At 49.9% G+C, this 24846-nt stretch overlaps 1 protein-coding gene across 3 annotated transcripts in view; it reads left to right on the plus strand.

Moving 5' to 3' along the window:
* The window catches only part of Tbc1d22a (TBC1 domain family member 22A), a 324253-nt gene that overhangs the window by 90758 nt on the left and 208649 nt on the right, over positions 1 to 24846 (plus strand). For all 3 annotated transcript variants that reach the window (XM_076853389.2, XM_076853391.2, XM_076853390.2), the window contains exons 5-6: positions 14062 to 14132; positions 22814 to 22942. In XM_076853389.2, the coding sequence (XP_076709504.2) occupies positions 14062 to 14132; positions 22814 to 22942 (200 nt within the window). The remainder of the gene's footprint in view (positions 1 to 14061; positions 14133 to 22813; positions 22943 to 24846) is intronic.

A 24846-nucleotide genomic window follows, 5' to 3' on the forward strand; every position in this document is an offset into this window, starting at 1 on the left:
TTTAATCAGTTCCCTGTCACTAGACATTTAGGTCACATCTTTTTAAACTGTAAATGATGCTTCCGTGACCATCCATATGCATGAGTGTCTGTTTGCATGTAGGTGATTCCTTAGGACAGAGCCTAGGAGTGGTGTCACTGGCTCAAGAGCTGTGGGCAGTTTAGAGGAGGCTGGGCTGTGTTCTGGAGAAGCTGTCTGGGTGAGGTCTAGCTGCAGGGCAGCCTCCAGCCCTATCTCTTGCTTGGTGAAGGTGGTATGTTCCCTGAGCTCCTGTGTGTACAAGGTCCCTATGTGAGGGTGCCGTTGGCATTGCTGGATTATGGCCTCTTCATGAGTGGGTTTGGTTTACCTGTACCAGCCTAAAGCCCTTACCACTTAGCAACCCAAACCAAAATCCAACTGAGCAACACATCCACTTGTACGAGTCCTTCGGGAGGTTTGTGGTTAGTGTAGCGAGGACTGGGATGTTGCTGGTTGGGTCCCGGAGTTCTGCACCATTGTTCCCCCTAGGGACCAGCCCTGTCCAGACTCAGGCCTCTCCTTCCTGTGCAGGGCCGTTTCTTGCCTCAGGTCTGATACACAGGCTGCATGCCAGAGCCTGTTGTTGTCACCACCCCTACTACTAAGGGCCTCTGTTTCCACCCCTTCCTGGGAAGGTGGGTGGGCTGTAGATATCATTTTAAACATTCCTGTTTTTGGGCTGGGGATGCAGCTTAGTGTGTGTGTTTAGCATGTGAAAGGCTATAGGTTCAAACTCCAGCTGAAAATTCCTTATTCAAGTCATCTGGAAACATCTTTTTTTTTTTTTTTTTAAGTATTGTTTTAGTTGTAGATGGACACAATACCTTTATTTTATTTATTTGTTTTTATGTGGTGCTGAGGACTGAACCCAGTGTCCCACATATACAAGGTGAACACTCTACCGACTAAGCTATAGCCCCAGCCCCTTAGAAACATCTTTAGAGAGCTCTAATCCACATACCTTACAACCCCCCAGTTAAGGTCTACGACTCAGTGGCTTTTAGTATTTGCAGAGTGTGCAGTTAACATTTTTTAAAAAATATTTTTTAAAATTTTATCTTTTATGTGGTTCTGAGGATCGCGAACCCAGTGCCTCACACGTGCTAGGTGAGCACGCTGCCCCTGAGCCCGAGCCCCAGCCCCAGCCCCAGCCCCAGCCCCAGCCCCAGCCCCAGCCCGCAGTTAACATTTTTACTGCCTCAGGGAGAAACCATGTGCCTTGGCAGTCCACCTGTCCCAGCCCTGGGCAGCACAGCTAGGCCTTTTGCCTTTGTGGATTTGCCTGGGGACTTTCCTTGTGGTGGAATCAGGTCATCCCCGGATGTGTTTTTGAGGCTTGTCCTTGTTACGGCACTCACTCTTTTTTCTTGTTCAAATATTCCATAGCACCGTGGTTTGGGTTCCCCAAAGGCCATGTGTCCAAGGCTTGGTCCCCAGCACCACTGCTTCGAGGCAGTGGAAGCTTTCAGAGGTGGAGCCTCATGGGAGGTCTTCTGGACACTGGGAGTGTGCCCTCATGTGGGTATCAGGACCCTGACTCCCTCTCGGGAGGTGAGTGGGTTTGCTTCATGGTTCTGCCATGATGTGCTGTCTCACCACAGGCCTGAAACAACAGATCCACCTGGTCATGGACTGAAACCTCTGGAATCGTGAACCTTAATAAACCTTTTCTCTCTTTAAGCTGATTTTCTCAGAAAGTGAACATACATCCATGCGTTCATCCATCACTGGTTGACAGATGTCTGGGTGTTTCTGCTTCTTGGCTGTTCTGAGTGACGCCACAGTGAACGTTCAGGATGAGGTCTTTATAGGTGTGTATTCCTTCTCTTGAGCATGTGTCCAGGAGTGAGGATTGCTGGGTCACATGGCAGCTCTGTTTAACCTATTAAGGAGCTGTCAGACTTCCACAATGACGGCACCATTTTTCATTCTCACTAGTTGTGTACGAGGGCTTCGGTTTTCCTGCATTTGAGAGCTGTGCCATGTGTGTGGCATCTCCTTTTGGGTGCGATTTCCTTGGTGGCTGATGGTTTTGGGCATCTTTCACACTCATGTTGGCTCTCTGAATATCTTCTGTGAAGTATTGCCTGTTCATATTCTCTGCTTGTTTTAAGTTGGGTTTTCTTTCTTTCCTTCCTTTTTTTTTTTTTTTTTTAAAAAAACCCAACTTTATTTTATCTGTTTATTTTTACGTGGTGCTGAGGATCAAACCCAGGGTCTTGCATGTGCTAGGCGCTAGGTGAGTGCTCTACCACAACCCCAGCCCGGGTTTACTTTCTTATTGATATGCAAGACTTCTTGTTGGGGTGCGGTGCTGGGGTCAAACCTGGCCTTGAGCATGGCTAGCAGATGCTCTCCTGTTGAGCCGCTTCTGTTCTTACCCCGGACTCTTGAGGCTTAATACTGTTTTTCTGGTTGGTTGCTGTGGGGACCCGGCTGGAGTTAAGGGGCGGCAAGGACTTGGCTTTGAGCCGGCAAGTTTCACTTCCTGTGCCCTCTGCTCCCCCTTTCCTCAGCCGCCATCTGTGTGCATCTCAGAGCTGAGCTGGGCCTGAGCACCGTGTCATAGTGTCATAGACTTGCATGGAGGTAGCCAGGGGCAGGCACGATGGAGACATTCCAGAGCTTCCCCCGACGGTTGGTCGGTCGGAGAAGCTGCTACTGCAGGAGACATTGTGCAGAGGGGAGGTTCTGAGCTGTTGTGGTGGAGGGGCACACTTCCAGGCTTCTTGGGAGGGCGCCTTGAACTTCACCTGTGGAGGGGTTAAGGAGCAGCTGGGCGCTCCCCGTGCAGAGCACAGAAGAGTGAGTCCCTGCCCTATGCAGAGCAGCTTGTGTTTTAACGGGATTCCTTTTCCCTGATGTGAATGAATTGGGTGTGTTCACTCAATAAGTTAAAAAAAAAAAAAAGAGAGAACTCTACTTGTGGTAAATGGGACTATTAAAACTAGCAAAACGAAACAGCAAAAACAAGTGACAAGAGAATTTCCTGGCACACCTGTGCAGTAAGCCGTGTGCAGCACAGGGGGTGTGCTCCCGGGCACCTGTCTGTGTGTCCACTTGCACTGCCCCTCCTGTAGGAGACAGCGGCTCACCCTCTGCCTTCCTGCCCTGTCCTCCCTCTAGGCCATCGTAGCACCCCAGCCAGGGACGCTTGCTAAGACCTTTCTTAAACTCTGTGTCACTTCCAAATGGAGTTTCTTCCCATTTGTTACTCAGAAGCTGCTTGAAGGAAACAAAACGACTTAGGTAAAAGAAAAAGTGAAAGATTGAGAAAATTTTGAAAAACTTTATTGTTAATTGTAGCAATTAAGACTCATCAAGCTTGGAGTTCCCGACTATTGAGAAAAGCGGCCAGGGGATGGAGCCCCTGCCTGCCATCCAGTCTTCTGCAGAACAGAGGCCAGCCTCTTCTGAGCTGGGAGACGTGTGCAGCTGTTCTCCCTTGCTGCAGCTTGGCCTCTGGGTCCTGCAGAAGGAAATACCTTCCAAAAGGATGATTTAACCACCTCATGTGGCGGAGGAGAAACGGCTTCCCTCTGCTTGCTCTGTGGAGGTGAAGCTTGACTGAGATTCCCAGGGCTGGAGAGGCGAGAGCAGGTGCTTTTCTTGGGCTCTTCTGCTCCCTCTGACAGCCAGCCAGCCAGCCTTCCACGTCAACAGACTGATAAGGAACCAAAGACCCCACGTAAATGGTAGCACCTATGGGTCAGTAGCCTCTATTTCCTCCTGTTTTCACCCGAGAAAGGGAAGCAACCCTTCTCTAGAAAGCCTGAGAGTGATGGGGTGGCAGTGATCTGCTTTAAGGTGCACCTGTCATGCTTTGTGGACCTTGGGTGCTGGTGGTATTCCAGAGCATTATTGTGGGCAGCCCCAAGCTGGGGGGAATCTTCTGCAGCTCGAGGACAGAGCCAGGCTTGCAGAAGTCTTGCCTTCCTTGTACACCAAGTTTGAGTGACTAGCAGTGCAGGGGCTGCCTTGTGTGGGTCCCATTGTGTCCCTGTCATTTGTGGTTGCTTTGAGCCTCGTAGGTAGATGGGTCAGTGCTCAGCAAATATGGCAGACCTCTATCCAAATGCTGCTATTTTTTTTTCTTACTGAAATCCACATCTTGCGGAGCTGGCCCAGAAGCAGGAGAAGTAGCTCATGTTTCTGTGTGTTGTGTCCTGCACGCTGTGCCCTTGGCCCCTTGCCATGTACCGTACTTGATTATTTTGGGTCACATTTTAACTTTGATCTTAAGTAGTCCTTGCGCCTGGTTTGCAGAATGAGGTAGTAATATGAGGTTGGCTGAGGAAGTACTAGGTCATGACCCCTCTCCTGGAGCCCATCTGCAGGTGGTCTCCCCTTTGTGTTTGTAAATGCTGCACCCCCAGAGCAGATCGTCATAGTTTCACCTATTTATTGACTTTCTACTTTGGAAGAAGGGTGCACTGTCCTCTTCTTCTGTGCACCTGCTCAGTATTACCATGGCATGTTTTTGGTGAAGTTGGGATTCATTGTGCTTTTGTGATGGTATCTCTGGTGGGGGAATGAGCCACCAGCACTTGTCCTGTGTAACTTGTTCTGCCGCAGTGGTTAACCCAGGCAGTCTGCCAGTGAGGTGGGCGATGCCGTATGTGGGGGCATGCCCTGCTACCTGGGAGTGCCGCTCTGCCATGGACCTCCGCACAGCCCTTTCCCAGGGTCTTTTGCCAGCCCCTGGCAGGCAGGGAGGCTCTGCCTTCTCTGCTTTCCATCTTTTGTGCTTCTCTGGGCATCTCCTGCCTTATGCCCCTGTCCTCATTGGTAACCCATTTCCTTTATTGTCCTGCTGATGGGTTTGGGTGGGGAGTGGACCCTCGGTAGCAGCCCGTGGGTACCTTTCCTGATGACCCTGCTTCATGGGAGAGTCCAGATCTCTCCTGGGACCCCTGTGCTTCTTTATTTTTGTGACTCTGGTGCACATTGGCCAATAGTCCTATTTAATGCGGGGAACATGGGCTGACCAGTGGTCAGTGTGTGTGACTGGAAGGCCCATGTGTGGATTCAGCTGCTGGTGGGCAGGGCTACATTCCAGGCCATCCTGTGTGGCTCTGGGAGGGACACATGGTCTTGTGGTGGGTGCCCAGCTCTGTGCCCAAGGTAGCCACACACCCCTGCTCTCTCGTGTCTCCCAGCCACTGCTGCATGAGTTCCAAAAGTCAGAATCAAAACTACTTAAGAAAGGACGAGTGATAGGAAAGAAACAGCTTAAATTGTGTGTTGATTTTTCAGTTATTCTTGGCTTTCCAGAAAAAAGGTGCTTGTAATTGTGAGTTCTTTGCGTACACCATTTTGTGACAGATTCCTGGTTCAGTCTTAGATCTGGTTGTTTACATCCAATTAGAACAAATGAGTCCTAGTCACTCTCTGGTCTGGACTCAGAATCTGCTGAGTAACCACCTCTGTTAGCATAACAGAACGTGCCCTTCATTTGTGTAGAGCATGGCACATTTCACAAATGCTATTCCTTGTGACAATTTCGTGCCTCTGGTAGTTGAAGCTCAGAGAGTGGAGGGGCTGAGCATTGCCTGCAGGGGCTTTGGCCAGGCTGGACTGTGACCAGGACCTTTGAGCTGTGCTGCCACTCTGCTGCTTCTGGAAGAGTGTCCCTTCTGGTGATGACCCAAGTGTGAGGGTCCTGTTGAGAAATAAAGCCTTCCTGGTTGATGCAGGCCAGCATGGAATTGTGGTTTTGGTGTTTTTTCATAAAAATACTTCAAAGTTTTATTTTTCAGAGAGCAAATCTGTTGTAGAGAGTAAAAAGAAAATGTATTTCTCATTCATTTTCTGCATATTTAACTTTCTTTCGTTAGTTCTCTTAGAGCTGTAGTGATATTATTGGCTGACTCCAGATGCAGGGGCAGCAAGCTGACAGGAAGCCTGGTGCTGTTATCACAGAAGAGCTCAGACATGGTGATCATGAAGAGAGGGCAGCTCTGCAGGCTGGGAAGTGCAGGGTCTAGGTGCCAGCTTGTAGTGAGGGTTCCCACTGTGTCCTCGCAGGGCACATGGGAGGTGGAAGGGCAAGAGGAGACACATTGTGCCCTCCCATGGCAGAGGACAGGAGAAGGAAGCCTGGGCAGGAGAGGGCCTTTCCAGGGGCTCCCATCCTCTCAGAGAGTGGAGCCTGGTGGTCTGCACACCACCCCAGGCCCACCTCCACCTGCTGCGTTAGAATTGAGTCCTAGCACGTGACTTTTTGGAGGCCACAGGAAAACTCAAACCACAGTGAAAGCCAGACAGAGCTTTAGACACTAAGAATTGGGGTTGAAATAAAAGGAGAGAAGGCCTTAGGCCATGTGAACCTAATGCAAGGAAACTAGCTTGCCCATAATTCATCAGAAAGTGTAGACCGCAAGACAGAGAGCTATACGGAGACCAAGAGGGATGCTTCATAAGAGGGTCGATTTATTAAATGGGTAGACAAGCCCCAAATGTGTATCCAAATGTGCTTTATTACACGCAGAGAAAACATTCACAGACAGAGAGAAAAGGACAAGTTCATGATCACTGAGATTTTAACACCCCTCCTGGAGCAGTTGATATCGTAGATAAATTAAAGATATGAAAATTTGATTAGCACTATCAACTGTCTGGATCTGACTGCTTTGTAGATTGCTGTCTCCATCAACTGAAAATTTCGTTCCTCCCAGGGTACACGACACAGGCACCATGTGGACCATGTGCTAGGCCCAGACAAGTCACAGCAGAGACCACAGTGTTGGAAAAGCCCAAAGTTCATCTGATGGAATGCTTTAAGAACTCAGTAGCATAAGATGTCCAGAAATCCTCAAATATTTAGAAATGTATGTGTGTACTTCTCAGTGACTTATGGATCAGAAAAATCATAAGCAAAATCAGAAAATATTTTGAACTCAGTGGTAATGACAGTTCATATCAAAATTGCATGATACAGGTAAAATAGTACTTGGGGGAAAATTCAGAGCTTTAAACGCCTGTATTAGAAAGTGAAAAGGTGTCAAAGCAGTAGTGGAAGCCCTACCTTAAGAAACTAACAGGAGAGCTTGAGCCAGGTTCTGGGGTGCAGCTGGGCAGCAGAGGTTGGCCTCACATGTCAGCCGCACACACATGCAGGCTCCAGAGCACAGTAGGAGAAGGACAGCCCTCTCATGAGGGCGAAACAAACTAGAGCGTGACTGAGCAAGACAGGAGTCTTGAAAGCTTAACGCTAGTTTTATGAAAAGCAGAGGAAAATGTCTTGGGAGAGGGGCTGTCACTACAGAGCCTGCAGATAGTAGACAGATAGCAAGGGACATATGTGCAAGTGTGTGCCTATACATTCCAGAATATTCCTTGAAAGATGCAGCCTAATAAAACCAATTCAAGGAAACAGAAAGCTATGGTGTCCCTTGTTGGTTTAAAATATTAATTTGCAGTAAAAAAAGCTGTCACACATGAAAATATTGGGGCCAGATGGCTTTCTGTGCTAGTGAACTTTAGCAGACTTTTTAAATTGGTGCATTGTGATTGTACATAGTACTGGGCTAACTTTTTGGTACGTACTCATATGTGCACATAGTAAAATTTCCTTTAAAGAAGGAGCAGTGCCAGACCTCCAAGAACTCTTAGAGAGGGCTGGGTTGTGGTCAGTGGTAGAACACTTGCCTAGCACACGTGAGGGCCTGAGTTCGATCCTCAACACCACATAAAAATAAATAAATAAAGCAAAGGTATTGTGTCCAACTACCACTAAAAAATAAATATTTAAAAAAAAAGAAGAAGAAGAACTCTTGGAGATAGGGGGAGGAGTCAGTGCTGCCTCACTCATCTTTTAAGGTTCTACAACCCTGTTAGCAAAATCTTGTGAGACATTATGAGGGAAGGGAGCCAGGGGCCAGCAACTGTGAACAAAGAGTTCTTTAGAAATGTCACATAATTGATTTTCATTTCACCCCATGGATGATCTACTGGCTAAAGAGTAGCTTTCTTGTTATAGACAGAAAACTGGACCAAACACCTGAAATAAGTATTCTCAGACATTGGCCAGTAGGCAGTGCAGATTGATCTGAGACAAGGGCAGTGAACTCAGTGAACTTTGTGGTCACCCAGGTTGCTGTGCATGAAGGGGAACCTGAGTGAACCTGGCACCTTCCTGAGTTGAGGAACTGGGAAGGGGAGTTTGGGAGGCTGAGCTGCCTGGAGCAGGGTCCTGTGCAGGAGGGAATCAAATGTAGGAAGAGCCCAGGTGTGCACAGAGGATGCCCTTGATCCTTGCCTGAGTGCTGATCTGCTCAGCAGCAAGGCTGTCCATGAGCTGGGGAAGCCACCATAATGTCCTCTGGGGACAGTTTCCAGAGCTGCAGAAACTGAGTGCTGGAGAGCACGCGTGGGATCCGGGACCCCCCCAACACTCCGCCCTCCCCTCCAGGGCCTCCAGCACTGTCCTGCAAGGTGAGAGCAGGTTGGCTGGCAAGGGAGAAGCAGTCACAGGCCCGTACTGTTATGGTAGAGGTGGTAAAGGTGGTACCTGGCACATCTGGCATTCAGCTGCAGAACAGGAGCGCATGATCACGTCAAGAGAAGAATCAGTCACCACAATAAAACAGAACAGCACAGGAAGGGGCAGATGAAAGACCTCAACCCGCACTACCCAAAAGTTATAGAAGTTGCCAAAAAGTGTGCAGGAGAATCTGTTCAGTGATTGGTAGTTATCACAGAATTGCCTGTTAAAGCCACAGTGTGATACCATTAACACTGACTAAAATGGCTGCAAGGAAACAGATGGACGGTGCTGTTTTGACCAAGTTATGGAGCAGTTGAAACTTGGGGACATTGCTGGTGGGTAGCGTGAAGTGGTATAGCCACTCTGGAGAACCTTCCTTTGGCCTCCTCTCCTCTTTCTAAAAGGTACAAAGATGAAAGAACATACATCTGCCTCGTGGCCCAGCAGCTATACCCCTTGTGTTTGCCTGAGAGAAACGAAAGTGGTCCCACCGGCCAGAATGTTCACAGCATCATCTTCAGGCTGAAAACCTGTAGCTAACTCAGATGTTAGGAATAGTCGAATGTGTGGCCATATTGTGGTACGTGTGTAGGGTAGTGTGTAGTGTGCTGAGTCTGCTTTAAAGAATGAACTACTGATAACCTGCAACACCTGTGGCTTTGGCAGACACATTTTGAGCAGTGAGTGGGACTTACCCCTGCCTGAGTCAAGAGAGCAGGCCAAGCTGACTTGTGTCAATGGGGGCCAGAAAGTGGTTAGCTCAGGGTGGGAGCAGGGGTTACTAGAAAGGCAGTTAGGAATATTCCAGTTGACAGGGTGACTTTAGTATTTCTATTGTATGCAGATTATACTTCAATTTAAAATATCAACAGCTCCCCCAGCCAGCCACAGCCCACCTGCCTCCCACAGGCAGAGGGACCATTGGGCTTTCTCTCCTGGCTCCTACTATGGAGCAGTCACAAGGCAGCATGTCAGGGTGGAGGGCAGCAGAAGCATGGACTATGATCTCCAGGAGCTCCTGCTCTGCCTCAGGAGGTGAGCCAGTGCTCAGGACACAGCCCTGCAGGTGGCAGGGGTCAGTTCCAGGGGAGAGGGGAGAGGGCAGGAACCATCAGTGCCTTAGATCGGCTAGGATTGAGCCTGGGCCCAGAACGCTGGAGCCTGAGAACCTGGTGAAGAGGGGTAGATGCTGCGGGAAGTTCATACTTTTGTAGAGATAGGGGAGAGCGCCCGGTGCAGGGGAGTCTTCCTGGCCTTGACTCCCTTCCATGACCCTTTCTGAGGCGAGTGGTGCTGCAGAAACTCTCAGTGCTTCTGTGCACTTTTCTCAATTATTCTCCTTTTACTTTGTAATTAGATGCATTTATTCTATATCCATGCTAAAAATACCTTTCTTTTCTATGGCAATACTGTATTCCAGGCTTTGGATATAGTAGGATTTCAGTCACATCCCTGCTAATGCTGCTTCTAATGCTGTCAGCATGACATTGCTCAAGTGACATCGTTGGGTATAGTCCTTGCATACTCTAGGAAATGTCCCTGTAGAGTAGATGTCTTGGAGTAAAGGTGCTGCTCAAAGATTATAGACCTTCAAGAGTTGACCAACACAACTGGCCTACCAGTGTAGACACTGCCTGTAAAAGAGTGGCCGTTGACCCAGGGTGCTGTCGGTGATGGGTGTTGTCACTTACAGTCTTACCAATTTATTTCTGACAGATTTCTTGTTTGAATTTGTGGTTCTTTGGTCACCATCAAGGACAGCGTCTTTTTCTTGGTATGCTCTTTTGTCATTTCCATTTCCTTTCCTTTTTGTAGGGGCTTGTTTTCTTACTTAACATGTGCTCTTTGTATGTTAGGGCTTTTTGACTTTTTATACGCTGCTTGAATGTTTCAAACTTGTCATTTGTTGTTTTAACACTGTAGTGTCTTGCTGTACAGTCACTTTTGAACTTTTATATCCTTAGTTTGAGAATCTCTTCATAGATTGTGAGATTTGTGTCTTGCCTAGGAGTGTGTTTCCTGCCTGGGGGTGGCAAGATCGCTCACATTTTCTTCTAGTATTGTTATCTTCCTTTACACAGACGTGCCCCTCCACATGGGCCTATTTAGGGTTTTACCCTGTTGCCCCACATCATCATTGCCATTCATTAATGTGTAGTCACAGGTATTGCACGCATCCTAGCCTTGCTCAAAAGACAGGTTAGTATTTCGTGATTTTTAAGTAATACTGGCACTTAAAAAAAAAAATGCTTCACATAATGGTTGCACCCCACCTCTTTTGCAAAAATATTTAGCATCAAATATGCAGCAATTATGCAGTGGAATACAGTAATCATTTAGAAATCAGTTTTTGTTTGGTAGGATTAGTGACCAAGTATCCTTTCTGAAAACAAATCCATCTTGGCGGAAGACCATTGGTCGGTGCCCCCTGACTCGAGGTACCCTTTGAATGGCATCCGGTGCTCCTGCATGTGTAGGTATGGTTTTGAACGTTCATGCAGCTTCCTTGGCTTCTCCCAGAGTCCTGTAATTCCAGTTGCTGTAGCTCTGCCACAGAGTCCTTTATCTGCTACTCAAGGCTGCTTTCTTTCCTCCTTTTGGGAACTTTATTGGATGTTTTCATGTCCCTGTTCTTCTTGGTGAACTTGGGATACACTTGTCAAGTTTCAGAACACGTGCAGCGAGTCCCATTGGAGTGTGAACTGGCTTGGCACAGACTGTTGGTTACATTCTGGTTTCTAGCCTTCGAGCCGCCTGCCTGTCTGACCTCCTGTGAGTCGTCTTGCTTTTTGCCCAGAATGTCTTGGCCTCTGTCTTTCTTGTACTGCTGCCCTCTACATTGGGCTTCTCAAGGAGACCGCTGTGGACTGCAGGTCTTGTCTAGTTGCCATTTCTGCAGAGAGACCTCCTGACCTTCCTGACCATGTGCAATGGCCCACGTACCACCTCCTCTGCCCGTTCTTCTGGCATTTGTGTGGTTCTGAGCTCACACTTGCTCCGTCCTGGGGAAGAAGGTGAGCTCTGAGCATAGGCTGCCCAGCATAAGGCTTCCTAGGCTGCGGGCCAAGTTAGGTGTCACCTGGTGCTCCTCTGGCCCAGGGCCTGTGTGCTGCAAATGCTCCATTTCCCTGAGCCTGGCGACGTCCCCGTGTGCGACTCTGTGTGAGGCCTGGTGTTTTTAGGTCTTAGGCTGCTGCACCTTGCAGAGGGCAGTCTGGCAGATATTCTCTGTCAAAAATCTTTGCTTGACTCAGAGCTGTGTCTCTCATGGGTGTCGGTGCCAGCTGCCCTAACCCCTGTTTTTTCACAAGGGCCTGTGTGGTTCTGTCAAGCTCATGCCCATGACACTTCCATTTCTCCTGCTGCCCACAGAGGAAAGCTGTCAACTTGGGAAATTTCTTGTGTCTGGCACCTACTGAACTCAGACTTCTACATCTTGGCTTCTCGAGATTCTGCCTCCTTCTCTTCATTGGCCTTGTCCTCAGGCTGATCGGGTCCTAGCTGATGAAGCAGTCCTGGGCCTTAGTCGGAGCCCAGCAGCTTTCAGAGGAAGGCAGAGGGGTTGCTTCCAGAGACTTGCCAAGGGCAAGGGAAGCTTCCTTGGAAGCCCCTGGTGAAAATACCTTCTGGCCAGGGCTTGAATAGGGTGCCAGGCCATCGTGGAATCCGCCCCTGCTGAGGGTGGCTTGGCGCTACAGCAGGTGCCAATCAGGGGCACCTTTGGAGCAGGGTTGGGTGAGCTTAGCTTGTCCTGGGTGGGGGGAGTAGTGGTCACTGCACAGCTGGTGTTCTTCTAGGAAGGTGGTGAGTGGCCCCTGGCTGGAAGTCACGAGTATCCAGTTAGAAATGACGACTTTCCCCATCAGGCGGCTTCAGCTCCCAGGTGAAGCAGCAGGACTTCTTATGTTGAACCACCTTCATTCTTAGTAAATCCTGCCTATGTGTATTATTCTTTGGATAGTCTGCTGTGTTTTGATCTGCTAAGATTTTTATTTTGATCTTTTTATCCGTATTCACAAGTGAGGTTTGTCTGTGTTACAAAGTCTTTTTAAGAATGGGAGTTAAAGCAGTGGAAAGATACTGGTATTGAAGGTGATTTAGTTCCTGTGTGCCCTTGGTCAAGTCACTTAACCTCTCTGAGGCTACTACAGTGGTGCACAGCGTTAGGTAACTCAGGCTGCTCTAGGATTGAATAAGATAATATGTGTGACACCTCTCTTTAAACATTAAAGCTTCAACCAAGTTAGGACTTCATTTCTGTATGTTGCTGTATATTGCTGTATATTCAAGATTTTGACTTCTTGAGAGTTGTTTCTAATGAGGTGACAAATTCAGAGAACATTAATAAATGAGTTCTCTGTGCTTTCTTCATAATCCACAATCAGACAACCAGGGCTGTGCAAAGGGAGAGGCACTGGGAACATGATTGGTAAACACTATGTTATTGGTGTTCAGATATTAGGCTCCTGTTTTTCATAGCGTCCTTAGGGAATAGGGGAAGATTTGGTATTTTCTGAGATTGCTGTGAATGCACGTCATTGCTGGAACTGCCACCCAATTATTTGGTACCTACTTTATTTAGACTTTAGTAATTGGGAAAAGATGAGATGCCAGGACGTTGTATTTTGTTGATTATATTGCCAAAATCTTCTGTAATCGATTCTTTTATTGCTAATGTTAATCCCTAGCTCTGAGCTGTTAGGAGAAGACCTTAATGGAATATTGCTAACTTAAATGGAGGAAGTAATTGTGTTGGACTCTGTGGAGTTGGACAGGTGTGAATCTCCTGCACATTGACCCCCTGCTCTGGCTGTTCAGGGCATGTGAAAGGGGCGTCATGGGGATGCAGAACTGGCATGTCTGTTGCCCTCACCTGTAGCCCTGAGTGCTCTGTCCTGGCTGAGGCCCCTGTTTCTGGCCTGACTCTGGCCCCACTCCTGCTCCTGACTCTCCTCATCCGTGGGTGTTGTAGAAGCGTCTCTGGTGAGGGTCAGTCTGTCCTGGCTCTGTACAGTATGGCTATGCCTCTTTAATGCTGTGCGAAAACAAGCTTATCTCCAAGAAGCAAATTCTGTCAAAACCATAGTAAGAAAGCCCCTGTGTGCAGGTGCCTAGAAGTGAGAGGTAGGCTGCTACAGGGCAGGGAGAGGAGACGGGGAGCCCTCTAAGGGGATCAGCTTGGGGTGAGGTGGGGCCGGGGAAGGGGGCCAGGGGAGGAAGGGGGCTGGCGTGCAGGTCTTCAATGACCATACAGTGGGAGGACGGGCCTGTCCTGTCCAGGGCAGCTCCAGGGATGCTCAGGTGTGACTTGCAAACAAATCCTCTTCAGGACATGAGGGCATGAAAGTGGCGTGTGTGGGTGACCAAGAACAGTGGTGACACCCTTGCTCTGGCATGTCGAGAACAGCAGTGCCTGAGCTCCTCCCGCCCAGGGCTGCTCCTGCTCCGGTTCCGGGTTCCCTGCCCTGTGCACACAGGTGGGATAGTTAAGCACGGGGAGGTCTTGACCCTTTGTAAACCCTGTTTTTCCTTGTTCCTTTTTTTGTCAACAGAGGAATTACGGAAGCTGAGCTGGTCCGGAATCCCTAAGCCAGTTCGTCCAATTACGTGGAAGCTTCTCTCAGTAAGTCTCTGCCCCCTGCCTGCTCAGCCACTTCGTCTCCTCTCGTGGCACACTGCCTGGCTGGCCGAAGCGTGGCCCTCACATGTCCACCACAGGCCTGCTGTGGCTGTACATGGCACAGGGCTTTGCTCTGCTAGGTGGCATTGTCCAGTCCTTGTCTAATCTGAAGGTTGAGTTGACCAGGCTGGCAGGACGCGAGGAGGGAATGGCTGTATGTCTCTTCTCTGATTTTCATTATGTAAAAATTCGTCATCATCTGCTCCATCATGCGATGTGGCAAATCATCTGTGGTGCAGATGATTCAGCTCTGAGAACTCTAAACAGCAGTGGGTTTCCCCAAGTGTTTCCTTTTAAGTATTAGTAATGCTATTAGCCCCCCCACTGCCCCCGCCCCACACACACCCCCCAAGCTGATGTTAGGAGGAGTTCATGTTCTGGAGTGAAGACTGGTGACCCACCCTCAGCTGGCTCCATGGTGCCCAAGCTGAGGCCCTTCTGCAACAGTCGGACTGTGTGTCCTTCTCCGGCTCAAGGCAGCAATCTGTGTATGTGGGGCCCTTCCCAGAGCTTCAGAGCAGTTTCCAGTCAGCTTCTTTCTGTTTTCCTTTTTTATTGTTTTTGGAGATAAGTCAATAGGGAACTGTAAGTGTCTACTCTAAATTGGGTCTGACTTTCAGTGTTTAAAAGACTCTTTCTTGCTAATGAGTCTTAATAAATTTGCAGCTTAGTACCTCATATTCCTAAATGCAGATGCAGCTCTGAACAGTGAATATTTATTGATTAAATATTCTCTTGCAATTAAAATTAGACCTGCTGTGATTGCTTATATTTTTGTTTTGTGTTTTTTTATTTGGAGGTGTATATCCAGTTTTCCAAATACCTTCCAAGAGAGGTTATCAGCTCTTCAGATTAGTTTGTGGCAAGTTCTTATGAAACCACCTTGAATATCCTTATTGCCACTTAGTGTTTATCAAGGACATGCTCCCTGGGGGGTGGCATGGGAGTTGTTGTGTACTGGCATTGTCCTTTAGCTCTGTGCGGGTTGTGGTTTGATTCCCTGATACTTTGAGCTGTGCACTGGGCATCAGTGGGCAGAAGAGCAGCAGCAGCAGATGTCGGTGGTTGCACCCTGTCAGTGGGTATGGGAGGGCAGTAGATGTGGGGGTCTGTACGCGGAAATCTGGGCAGTGTAGACCAAAGAAAACCTGGGTTTTCGTAGGCACAGCTACTTAACTGTCACTGATTCGGACACAGCTTCCACTAGGAGAAAGTCGGGGTGCACCCTCGTGGTGGGGCAGATCCAGTGCAGCCTGGGGTGACGGGTTGTTGGACGTGTAGGACTCAAGTGACTGTCAAGAGCAGGGGATCCGGTGGTAGGGCTGTGTGAGTGCATAGGACCAGCCTCCTGGGCAAGGAGACATCACAGCAAGCTCTGAGGCCACTGCAGATTTGCAGAAATGTGCAGGGAGGGAAGACTCATTGGCAGAAGGGACCGAGATGGACAGGATAGTTCTCAGGCCTCTTTTGGGCCTGAGGTGACAGCTGAGAAGAAGGTAGGTGTCAGGTTGGGAAGGGGCATGGTTCTAGAGGAGCACAGGCTCTCAAGAATGCAGGCAAGGCTTCTGGGACAGTGGGGTGCCTACGTGGCATCTCAGAGGCATGCCAGTGTGGCTTGTGTGAGGGAGACAAGGAGCTCATGAGATTTAGGGGTGTGGTTAGGTGGACAGGGAAGGCTGAGGCAAGCTGCCCAGTTCAGGTACCATCAGGAGGCAAGGTGATGGGATCCAGGATAGTGGAACTTGGAGGAGGTGTGGTGCATCATTGTCCCCCAAATCCTGAAGGTTGCCTGGGCTTCATCCTGAAGGATTTGAGCCCGGAGTAATGAGGCTGTTTCTGGAAGGTGAAGCCTTGGAATGCCCTTTCATTGATTCATCCAGTCATTTGATGGAGATTTACTGAGGTCTAGATGTCTGGGAACTGGGTTGGGTGCTGGGGAACATCAGGAGGGAAAAAGATCGAGTCCTGGCTGCCCTGGGGCCTGTAGAGCAGAGCAGGAGTGCCACCATTTTGTTCCTCAGGCTGGCCCAAAGTCTTCCTGCACAGAAGGGTGTCCCTTCCTACAGACCTATTTTCTGTGTCCGTAGCACACTGCTCGCCCTGCATCTGCTCCTTTATTCCTTTATTGAGTGCTCAATGCATGCCAAACTAGTCACACATGGGCTCCCACAGAAACAGAACAGAGTCCCCTGGGCCCTGAGCAGGTGATGCCCTCACCACGCAGTCTGGACTAGTGTGTGACAGCGGGGAGCTGTGTTGGGGGCAAGGGGGGCTGCTCCCTACTGGGTCTTGGGAGGGGTTAGAGTTCGGACAGGTCCACTGAGGAGGGCTGAGAAGGGAGTCAAGTAGCTGAAGGCCTCAGTTGTGGTCTTAGAGAATGGAACAAGAGCCCCAGTGTGTTGGTTGTATCTCTGCTGAGAATGAGTCCCAGGTGCAGTGTGCTGCCTGGATTCAGGTGCCCTGGAAGGGAGCGCACCCTATGGCTGAGGGGTGCTTGTCAGCTGTGGCAGTGGGCAAGTGGAGGGGATCAGAACTGTTGCAGTGTTGATCAGGAACCTCCTCTGACCGTCCCATAGGCACAGTCAGACTAAGCACCATTTGGGGCCTGTGAACGAGGTTAGTTACTCCTGATTTAGCAAGTGGCTCTCACATATCTGCCTGAAAGGGCTCTTGCAGATCTGGGATCACAAGGATATTTTGGAGAGTTCTGGGGGGAGAACCCAGCAAACAAATCAAATCTGTAGAAGTCTAGAGAATGAGTCTTTCCCAGGCAATCTGTCTCTTGGTCATTCCCTGAATTCCAAGGATTCAGCCTAGCTTCCTGTTTCCCTGGGAGCTGTCATAGACCCTGGCATCTGGGTTATGAAACCGAGTGGAATCTGGGTTAGGTCCAGGTGTCAGGTGTGCACCAACTCCTGCGTGCTGTGAGCTAGGTGTCTGCAGTGCACCTGCCCCAGAGTGGGCAAGCGTCAGGACTGGGAGAACTTGGCAGGTTCTTGACCTGTGTTTCTTCCATTCTGTTTGCATTTTAGTATTACCTAGGAGCACAGGAAACACTGATACCTAGGCTCCCAGGGCTGCTCACGTGTCCAGGGTTAGAGACCACTCTTCCAGGCACTCAGACTCCACCGAGGAAGACAGGACCAGAGCGCATGAGCTGGCTGGGAGCTGGGCTCCAACAGCCGTGTGGCCCCACTGAGGACAGCATACACTAGGTCTGTGGTGCCTGGCTGAGGGCCAGGCTGGGCGGTGCAGGGGTGTGGGGGGAGCAGGGGTAGGTGAGAGAGACTGGCTGGGAGCCCTGCGCAGGTTGTCTGGATGGCCAGTGAGTGGGTGGGGTGGCAGCGGTCAATCCTAAGCACTCAGTTCTGCTCTTCCATGGGGCTCTTCCATGGGGCAGGACTGTGCTGGGAGGGCCAGGGCACTGGCCAGAGGCTCTGCATGCCCAGGTGGCAGCGGTCAATCCCAAGCACTCAGTCCTGTCAGGACTTAGAGCTGAAGGGGCACATGGAATCAAGAAGAATTATGAAGAAGTTACACATGTCCACTTCAGAAAGTCAGGGGACCAAAGCTGTATTGGACTGTGACCTCCTTCGAGGCCTGACAAAGGAATGACCTTTGCTCATCGTGTCTGCCTTGGTCATTAGCACCATCCTGGTGTTCATGGAGGAGCGCAGTTTTATTGAATAAATGGAAATGTGGCTTCAGCAGAGAAGCATGGCTCCTGTATCTTTAAGGAAGTCACAGGTGTGCTCTGTCTGGAGCATGCCACTGAGTCTCCAAAGCTTCAGTCATGCTGTTTAGTGTGTGAACCCCATGCAAGCAGTGTAGCACCTTTCACACACTAGTGCTGTGGAGAATCATATTTTTTCTCTTTTTAAATGTTTCAGAAACATTTAACAGAAAAGTAATTAAGCATTTAACATTTATGCTATTGAGTGTGATAGTTATAAATGACAAGTGTAGCTCCATGTCATCTTACCTCCTTTCTGTATGTTGAGGCAGGTTTGCACATGGACATGGTGGGACGGGACAAGTGGATTTTTGTGTCCCTGAAACAATTTAGGATATAAGTGTGTGCATGCATTGTTTTACATTTATGATTAGTGTTTTTGTAGCATGCTAATGCAGCAATTAAGTTTTCTGTAGTTCTGTCATTTAGAATTCATTGCATACTCAAATATATTTCATTTGCATAATTTCTAGTCTGCCTTAATTATGGAGAGGCTCAACTTGCTCATGTATGTTCCTTCAGGAGTGAGCTGTCAGGGGATGTGGAGTTTGTTGTCTATGCTCTCATGATAATGTACTTGCCTTTCAGAATCTGTGTTTTCGAAGTCAAGTTAGAATTTGGGGCACAGGAAGTGGTTCCCAGATTGTCTGCTCATATCCTCTGTGGATCATCTGCACCCCATTCCCCATAACTACCCGGTGACCCATGACTTGCCCCACAGGCGACCCTAGCTGAGCACAGGGACTGGGCTCTGGCCTGTTCATGTGGCCTCCTAAGCTGAGAGGAGTGGGGATGGTCTTCTACCTGAGAAGGACTGAAGGAGGACTGAGTCGTGCCATGTGGCCAGGCGCCCCTTAGTTAGCTGTGGCCTTGTGGTACAGGCAGGGAGCAGGGGTCCTAGGTAACTGTTGCTCTCAGAGAGAGGCTGCAGACCTGAAATACTGTGAGGGAAAGATGGCTGTGGGTGAAGGCTGAGGCCCAGGACGGCCATCTGTGACATTAAAAAGGAGCATCTGCCACCAGCTCTGCCAATGCCCCACCCTCACCATTTGGGGCCCTTCCATGGGGCAGGGCTGTGCTGGGCAGGTCAGGGCACTGCCCAGGGGCTCTGCATGCCTAGGACTGTGGGGACCAGTGGGTGATACTTGGCAGCTGGTCTTGATGCTGTCCTGGCACTGTTGTGACGCACTGCAGTCTTTGTGGTGCTGCTGACCCTCCTCTGTCAGCACAGAGTCGCCAGGTGGGAGGGCTTGCGCCTCCCCAGGTGAGGGTATAGAGCACTCCCCTGTATGCACTGCTGGCCTAGGGGAGCTCCCTTGGTGCTGGGCTGTCCTGCTGTGCCATCACCACAACCTGCAGCGGGGCTCCGTGGGAACAGTGCATCAAGAACCTTGAGGGCACCCATAGCCCTTTGAGTGACAGTTTGCTTGCAGGAGTGTTTTCAGGAGACAGCGTTGCTGATGTGGACACTGGACTGCTGGAAATAATGAGCGAGATTTGAGCCTGGCCTGGGCAGGGCTGTGGGGTTACTGTCTTGGAGCAGGGTGGTCTTGCTGTCTCAGCCTGGGTCAGGGGTCCCGCCCACAGCTTGCATCGCTGTCACTGCAGCAGAATAGCTGCCGTGCACAGTGTCCCTTTAGAGTCTCATGTATAGAAGTAGCGGGCTGTGGTGGCCGGCCCTGTTGTGGAAAAGCCACCCTGATTTTAAAGTGAACTCTTGAGCAAGGAGTGTTGGGTAAAGAAAATTTTCCTGCAGTGGACCTGAAAAGGACTAATCGTAAAGATTAATAAATTGAGCGTCGTTAGCCCGAGGAACTTTCTTCATCAGAAGACGTCACCGAGGACAGGGCGAATGGCACGCCACAGGGAGGGGGAGAGGGCGCTTTCTGCAGGGCTCGCCTGAGACCGGGACCAGGGCCTAGAGAGCCAAAAGAAGCAGTGACCAGCAGGAAGGGGACTGCACCTGTCCATGCACTGCACAGGCCAGCCACACCAGTCCTCTGGGAAGTGCAGGTTCACTCTGCCTGCTAATAGAGATGGCTGCAGACCGCCACAGCGGCTCATGTGAGAAAGCTGGGCAACCCCAGGCGCTGGCAGGGACATGGGACAGTGGGAAATCCCACATTTCTGAGGGGAGTGTGACCCTTCAGAGGTGTGCAGACCTCATAGTTCTGCTCCCAGCTGCGTACTGAACAAAAGTACATGGTTTGCACCGTGAAAGACGGGCATGAGCCTGTGCCAGCAAAAACTGGAAATCCTCCAGCGTTTGCTAACATCACTGGGTTTAGTCCCCAGGGTGGTGGCAACAGTAGTGGGAAGATGTGCACTGGTTCCTCTTACACCTGCCTCAGGCTTTTAAACCTATCTGAGAAGAAACAGCCGGGCACAAACAGTGTTCTCCATGTGAGGAGGAGACAGGCAGCGAGTGGGAGGCTCTGGGGTGCTGGCAGGGCAGTGGCCTGGCTTTTACCTGGGGGCACCGGGCAGGTGCATTTAGTGGTGGTGATTTGCGCATGTTTGGGGAGTGCTTTTGTAATTGTGTGTGGTACACTCCTGGGGCAGGGAACAGTGTTCTGGCTCACAGTGGACTATGTAGAGGACAGTGGTTTTGTGAACTCAAGTTCCCTGGAGCCATGGAAGCATGTCAGTTTGTGCAGGCACATGCTGTGATGTGTGCACTGGGACAAATCACCTAACAACGCACTTTCCATGAGATACGTATTTGAAAAACACCTTGTGTGGAGTATCTCTGTTAAGCACCACACGGTTGTATTTTAATAGAAACAAGTTTGAGTGGTGTGACCCAGCTGTTGTTAAAACAAGTGTGTGTGAGTATTTAGTTCATGATACAGAAAAGATGCTGGGGGAAAGGCCTAAGGAACGTGAAAGGAATGTGACTTTACATAATCCAAGAGATGTGGCTGGATTCCAGCTCTGGCCTTATTATCATCAAAGCCTGGCAATTCTGTGTTCTGTTGTCCTTCAGGTCAGTTTTTCTTGGTGAACCCATAGCTCATGGTTTTCCTTGTGATCGCGGGGAGGCTGCCACAGCTCCAGACTGTGCACATTCACTTGGACTCAGAGTAGCAGTAATAGCCTGGGATTGGCTATTATACCTGTGTTAGGTCACCTCTCTACCTCTGAGTCTCTCTGTCACTGTGGCCAGTGGATTGATGAAGCTGTGTAGTTCATTCCAGCCCAGACCTATCTTCATGGAACTGGATTCCCACCCGAACGTGCGGGTGGTAAACAGGGAAATGTGGTTCCTAGAGCATTGTCACGCTGTGTGAATAAGGCACCAGGAGACGTTCAGCAGGTAATATGAGCTGTCTGTGCAGAGTGGCATGCACTCTGTGGATGTTTCTCTGTGAAGTCATGCTGTGAAGGCTGGTGTGTTTTCCTTAGGGCTGGTGCAGCCTGGCATTGGCTCTGAGGATGCTTTGTGCTGGTGCTGCTGAGCTCTGAGTGAGCAGTCCCACTGCGGTAGCCCGGTCACAGTGAACGAAGAAGAGGAGGTGGCCAAGGTTTAAAATTAAGAGGAAAATCTTCCTCTTACAGAACACAGGGAACACAGACTATACGGGAGAAGCATTATCAACTGGACTTCACGAAAATTTAAAGCTTCTGCTGTTTGAGACCTGACAGGATGAGCCACAGACTGGGGCAGTGTTCTCATAATACATGTATGTGAAGGGTGACTGGTGTATAGAACGAGTTCAGAACTCATGAGAGTCAGCGGGAAGACAAACATGGGGGGCAGCAGTGGACTTTGGTAAGGTGGTTCACTATGGGTGGTCGCCAAGAAGGTGAAGTTAGAACTGCACGGCAGCGAGAGGCATGCTTGGGATTCTCATGTTTTGCTGGTCAGAGGCTACAATGGTGTGGCTTCTTTGGAGAGGGATTTGGCACCTTCTCAGAAAACTAAACATGCACCTCATTATGGCTCAGTCACTCCACTCCTGGGTATTCAGCCATGAGAAATGGTGTGAGTCCTCTTGTCCAGGATGCCTGGACTGACCTCACCCTAGGAGCCCCTGAAGGGAACGGCTGAAGGCTTGTCAGCAGGCACCTGTCCTGGCACACGGCATAGCCACTGAGTGGAGCACCGCTCAGCACAGCAGAGGAAGAGGCTGCTGCGTCAGGCCCGCCTCTGAGGAAAGCAGGAGCCAGGGCCCAGGTCCCGGGGAGGCCCCGCACAGGCCTAGCTGCTCTCTGAGGGACCCTCAGGACCCCGAGGAGGAGTCACAGAACTGTATTTAAAACGTGGCACATTTTTAATTCATAAATTGTATGTCAATAATGTTAATGCAAGATGTAGAAAAAAGGCTACCAAGAACATCAAACACCAAGCAGTCTGGCCCTGGAGTCAGGGCTCTTGTGACCACTTGGATCATGTGGCATTTGCTGATTTTGAGTTCAGTCCAATTTATGTATCATGATTGCAGCTGCTGAGAGCCCAGGAGTCTGGAAAATAGGTGCAGTTTGCGCAGCGCCAGCTTCTCACACACTCGGGTGTGTGTGTGCACGGGTGTGGCGTGATATGGGCGTGAGACCCCACAGGCTCCCAGCTCCTCAAGGTGTTGGAGGCATTTGGAGAAGGGCTCATGGCTCCTCCAGCCCTGCTTTAGGAGAGCTCAGGCCCATTCTGGTGTGGAGCTTCCCTGGCTCTGGGGATAAATCAGGGGCCATGGCCCTGGCTAGCGGACTGGCTGGGGCTCACGGGGAGGGAGGGTATTGCCTTCCTCTCTGCCTGTGGCTCTTCACACAGTCCCTCCCTTTTGCGTCAGGTTCAGAGTGCAAGGCCATTTGAGATGTGAGTCTTTTTATCACACTTAATTGAGACCCTCAATGATAGCAACCTTATGTATACGTTTGTCTTTTCCTTACCCAGGGTTACCTTCCTGCCAATGTGGACCGAAGACCTGCCACTCTCCAGAGAAAACAGAAAGAATATTTTGCTTTCATTGAGCACTATTATGATTCCAGGAATGATGAAGCTAACCAGGACACGTACAGACAGGTGGGAGCTCCTTTCTTCTTCCCCATATTCCTCGAAGCATTGGATTTGGTGACGTTCTGTCTGAGGAAATGTTTGTTTATTTTCTAATAAGCAGATGCCTCTTGAAAACAGTAATGGCCAGTTTCCTCTGATGGCAGGGTTGCTTGCTCCAGCTCTGGCTACAGAAGTAAAAAGGTGCTGGGTATTGAACCCACTGGGGCCTTTGCATGCTGGGCAGGTGGTCTGCTTCTGAGCCACACCCCAGCCCTTTTAAAAAGGGTGTTTTTAATTGGAGTCATAAAATAGAGTCTTTGATCCAGATAGTGGTGTCTGCCGGCTCTGCCCTAGGGTGATGGTGGGTATTTTGTGTCTCGGTGGGCTGCTGCCTGAGAGGTAAGACTGCTTCTGAAGGGCCATACTGGGCCCTGATCCAGGTGGCGCCCTGACCGGGACCCCACTGGCAGGGGTGGAGCTACTGCCCCACCAGTAGGCCTAGTGGCCCTTGTCTGTGGTACGGGAGGGTGAGATATGGGCAGATGAGAGAGATACTAATCAGCCATATTAATTAATCAGGTATATTAATTGCAGGGGCTGGGGTTGCACAGTTTAGTGCACAGCCAAAAGTGTAGCCAGTTTATCATTTTGCTATTTAGTTTGATAAAAAAATGGGTATAATTACATTTTTTTGTGCAGTCAGTTCTTGGATGATATGCATCATGGGAAAACATTTAACATTTATAATTCACAGCACATCTAGAATTTGCTGTCAGAATGGCTATTTGAGGACTTTATAATTCTTACTCTTTTTGTAAAATGTGGAAGTTCAGAATGGCAGTCCTCAGTTGGTTCCATTGTCTGAGCCCGTGGTCAAGGCCTGGTCTCCCTGAGGCCACTCCTGGCTGGTGGAACTGGGCTGTGTCTCTCCTGGCACAAGAGTGATACCCATGTCTCTCACCAGTGTGGTGTGGATCATCAGAACCATTTGAAGACAGGCCTGGCCTCAGTCAAGGTTCTAAGGCTGAGTGGATTCTTGGGGAGCATCCCCACATGAACAGGATGGTGGAGGCCGGGGAGGGGCTATGGCTGAAGAGCGAGGCCCTGGAGGCCGAGCAGGGAGTCACTACCAGCCCCTCCTGTACACCCGCACTGCCTGCTCATTCTAGTCGCTCTTGGCCACTCTGGGCTTCCACCCAGTGACTCTTGAGTTGCTGACTTGAATACAGATTGTGTTGGGCAGGGGATTCCTGGTTCATTTTTCAGCTTCCCTGGTTTTAGAAATGGATAAAGTTGGTATTGTTCTGATCATGTTTTCATTGTATTTTTATTCAAGAAAAAGAATTATAAAGGGCCTGTCCTTGCAGGACTTACCAGGCGGGTTTGTTGTGAGCATGGAAGGGAATGTTGGTCGCACACATCGTTGCTTATTTACTGTGTTAGATAATGAAAGACCCCTTATTATTTTGAATTCCCAAAACTTTTCCCCATTAATAGAAAGGGAGCAGCACTGTGTGGTGTGGCAGGGTGTCCTGTTTTCTCTGTTGCCCGGAGGATGGGTGACTCTTGGTACTGCAGCCTGTGCCTTCTCACTATTTCTGGGGGTGCCAAGGCCTGCCTTCGTGCTTCAGCAGGGCAGCAGGAAGTGGTGGCCTGGCACGTCCGAGGTCTGCTAGTGTGTATCACGGCCACCTGGCACTGGTCAGACTGAAAAGTCCAACTGTGTGCCTCTCCTTCCCTGCTCAGCCCTGCAGCCCCCACCGCTTGCCCAGCCTTTGCTTGTGGGGAGTGGGCGGGGGATGGAAGGGCTCATGCAGCCCATCCACCTGCTTTGTGGGGTTCCCTCCTCTAGCATGGGCAGGTTATGGGGTCTGATGTATGCACTGTTGCTGGTGGCCCACAGGAAGGTGGGCCTTGCTGGCCCTGGGCAC

The sequence above is a fragment of the Callospermophilus lateralis genome, chromosome 4, assembly GCF_048772815.1.
Source record: "Callospermophilus lateralis isolate mCalLat2 chromosome 4, mCalLat2.hap1, whole genome shotgun sequence".
NCBI lineage: Eukaryota > Metazoa > Chordata > Mammalia > Rodentia > Sciuridae > Callospermophilus > Callospermophilus lateralis.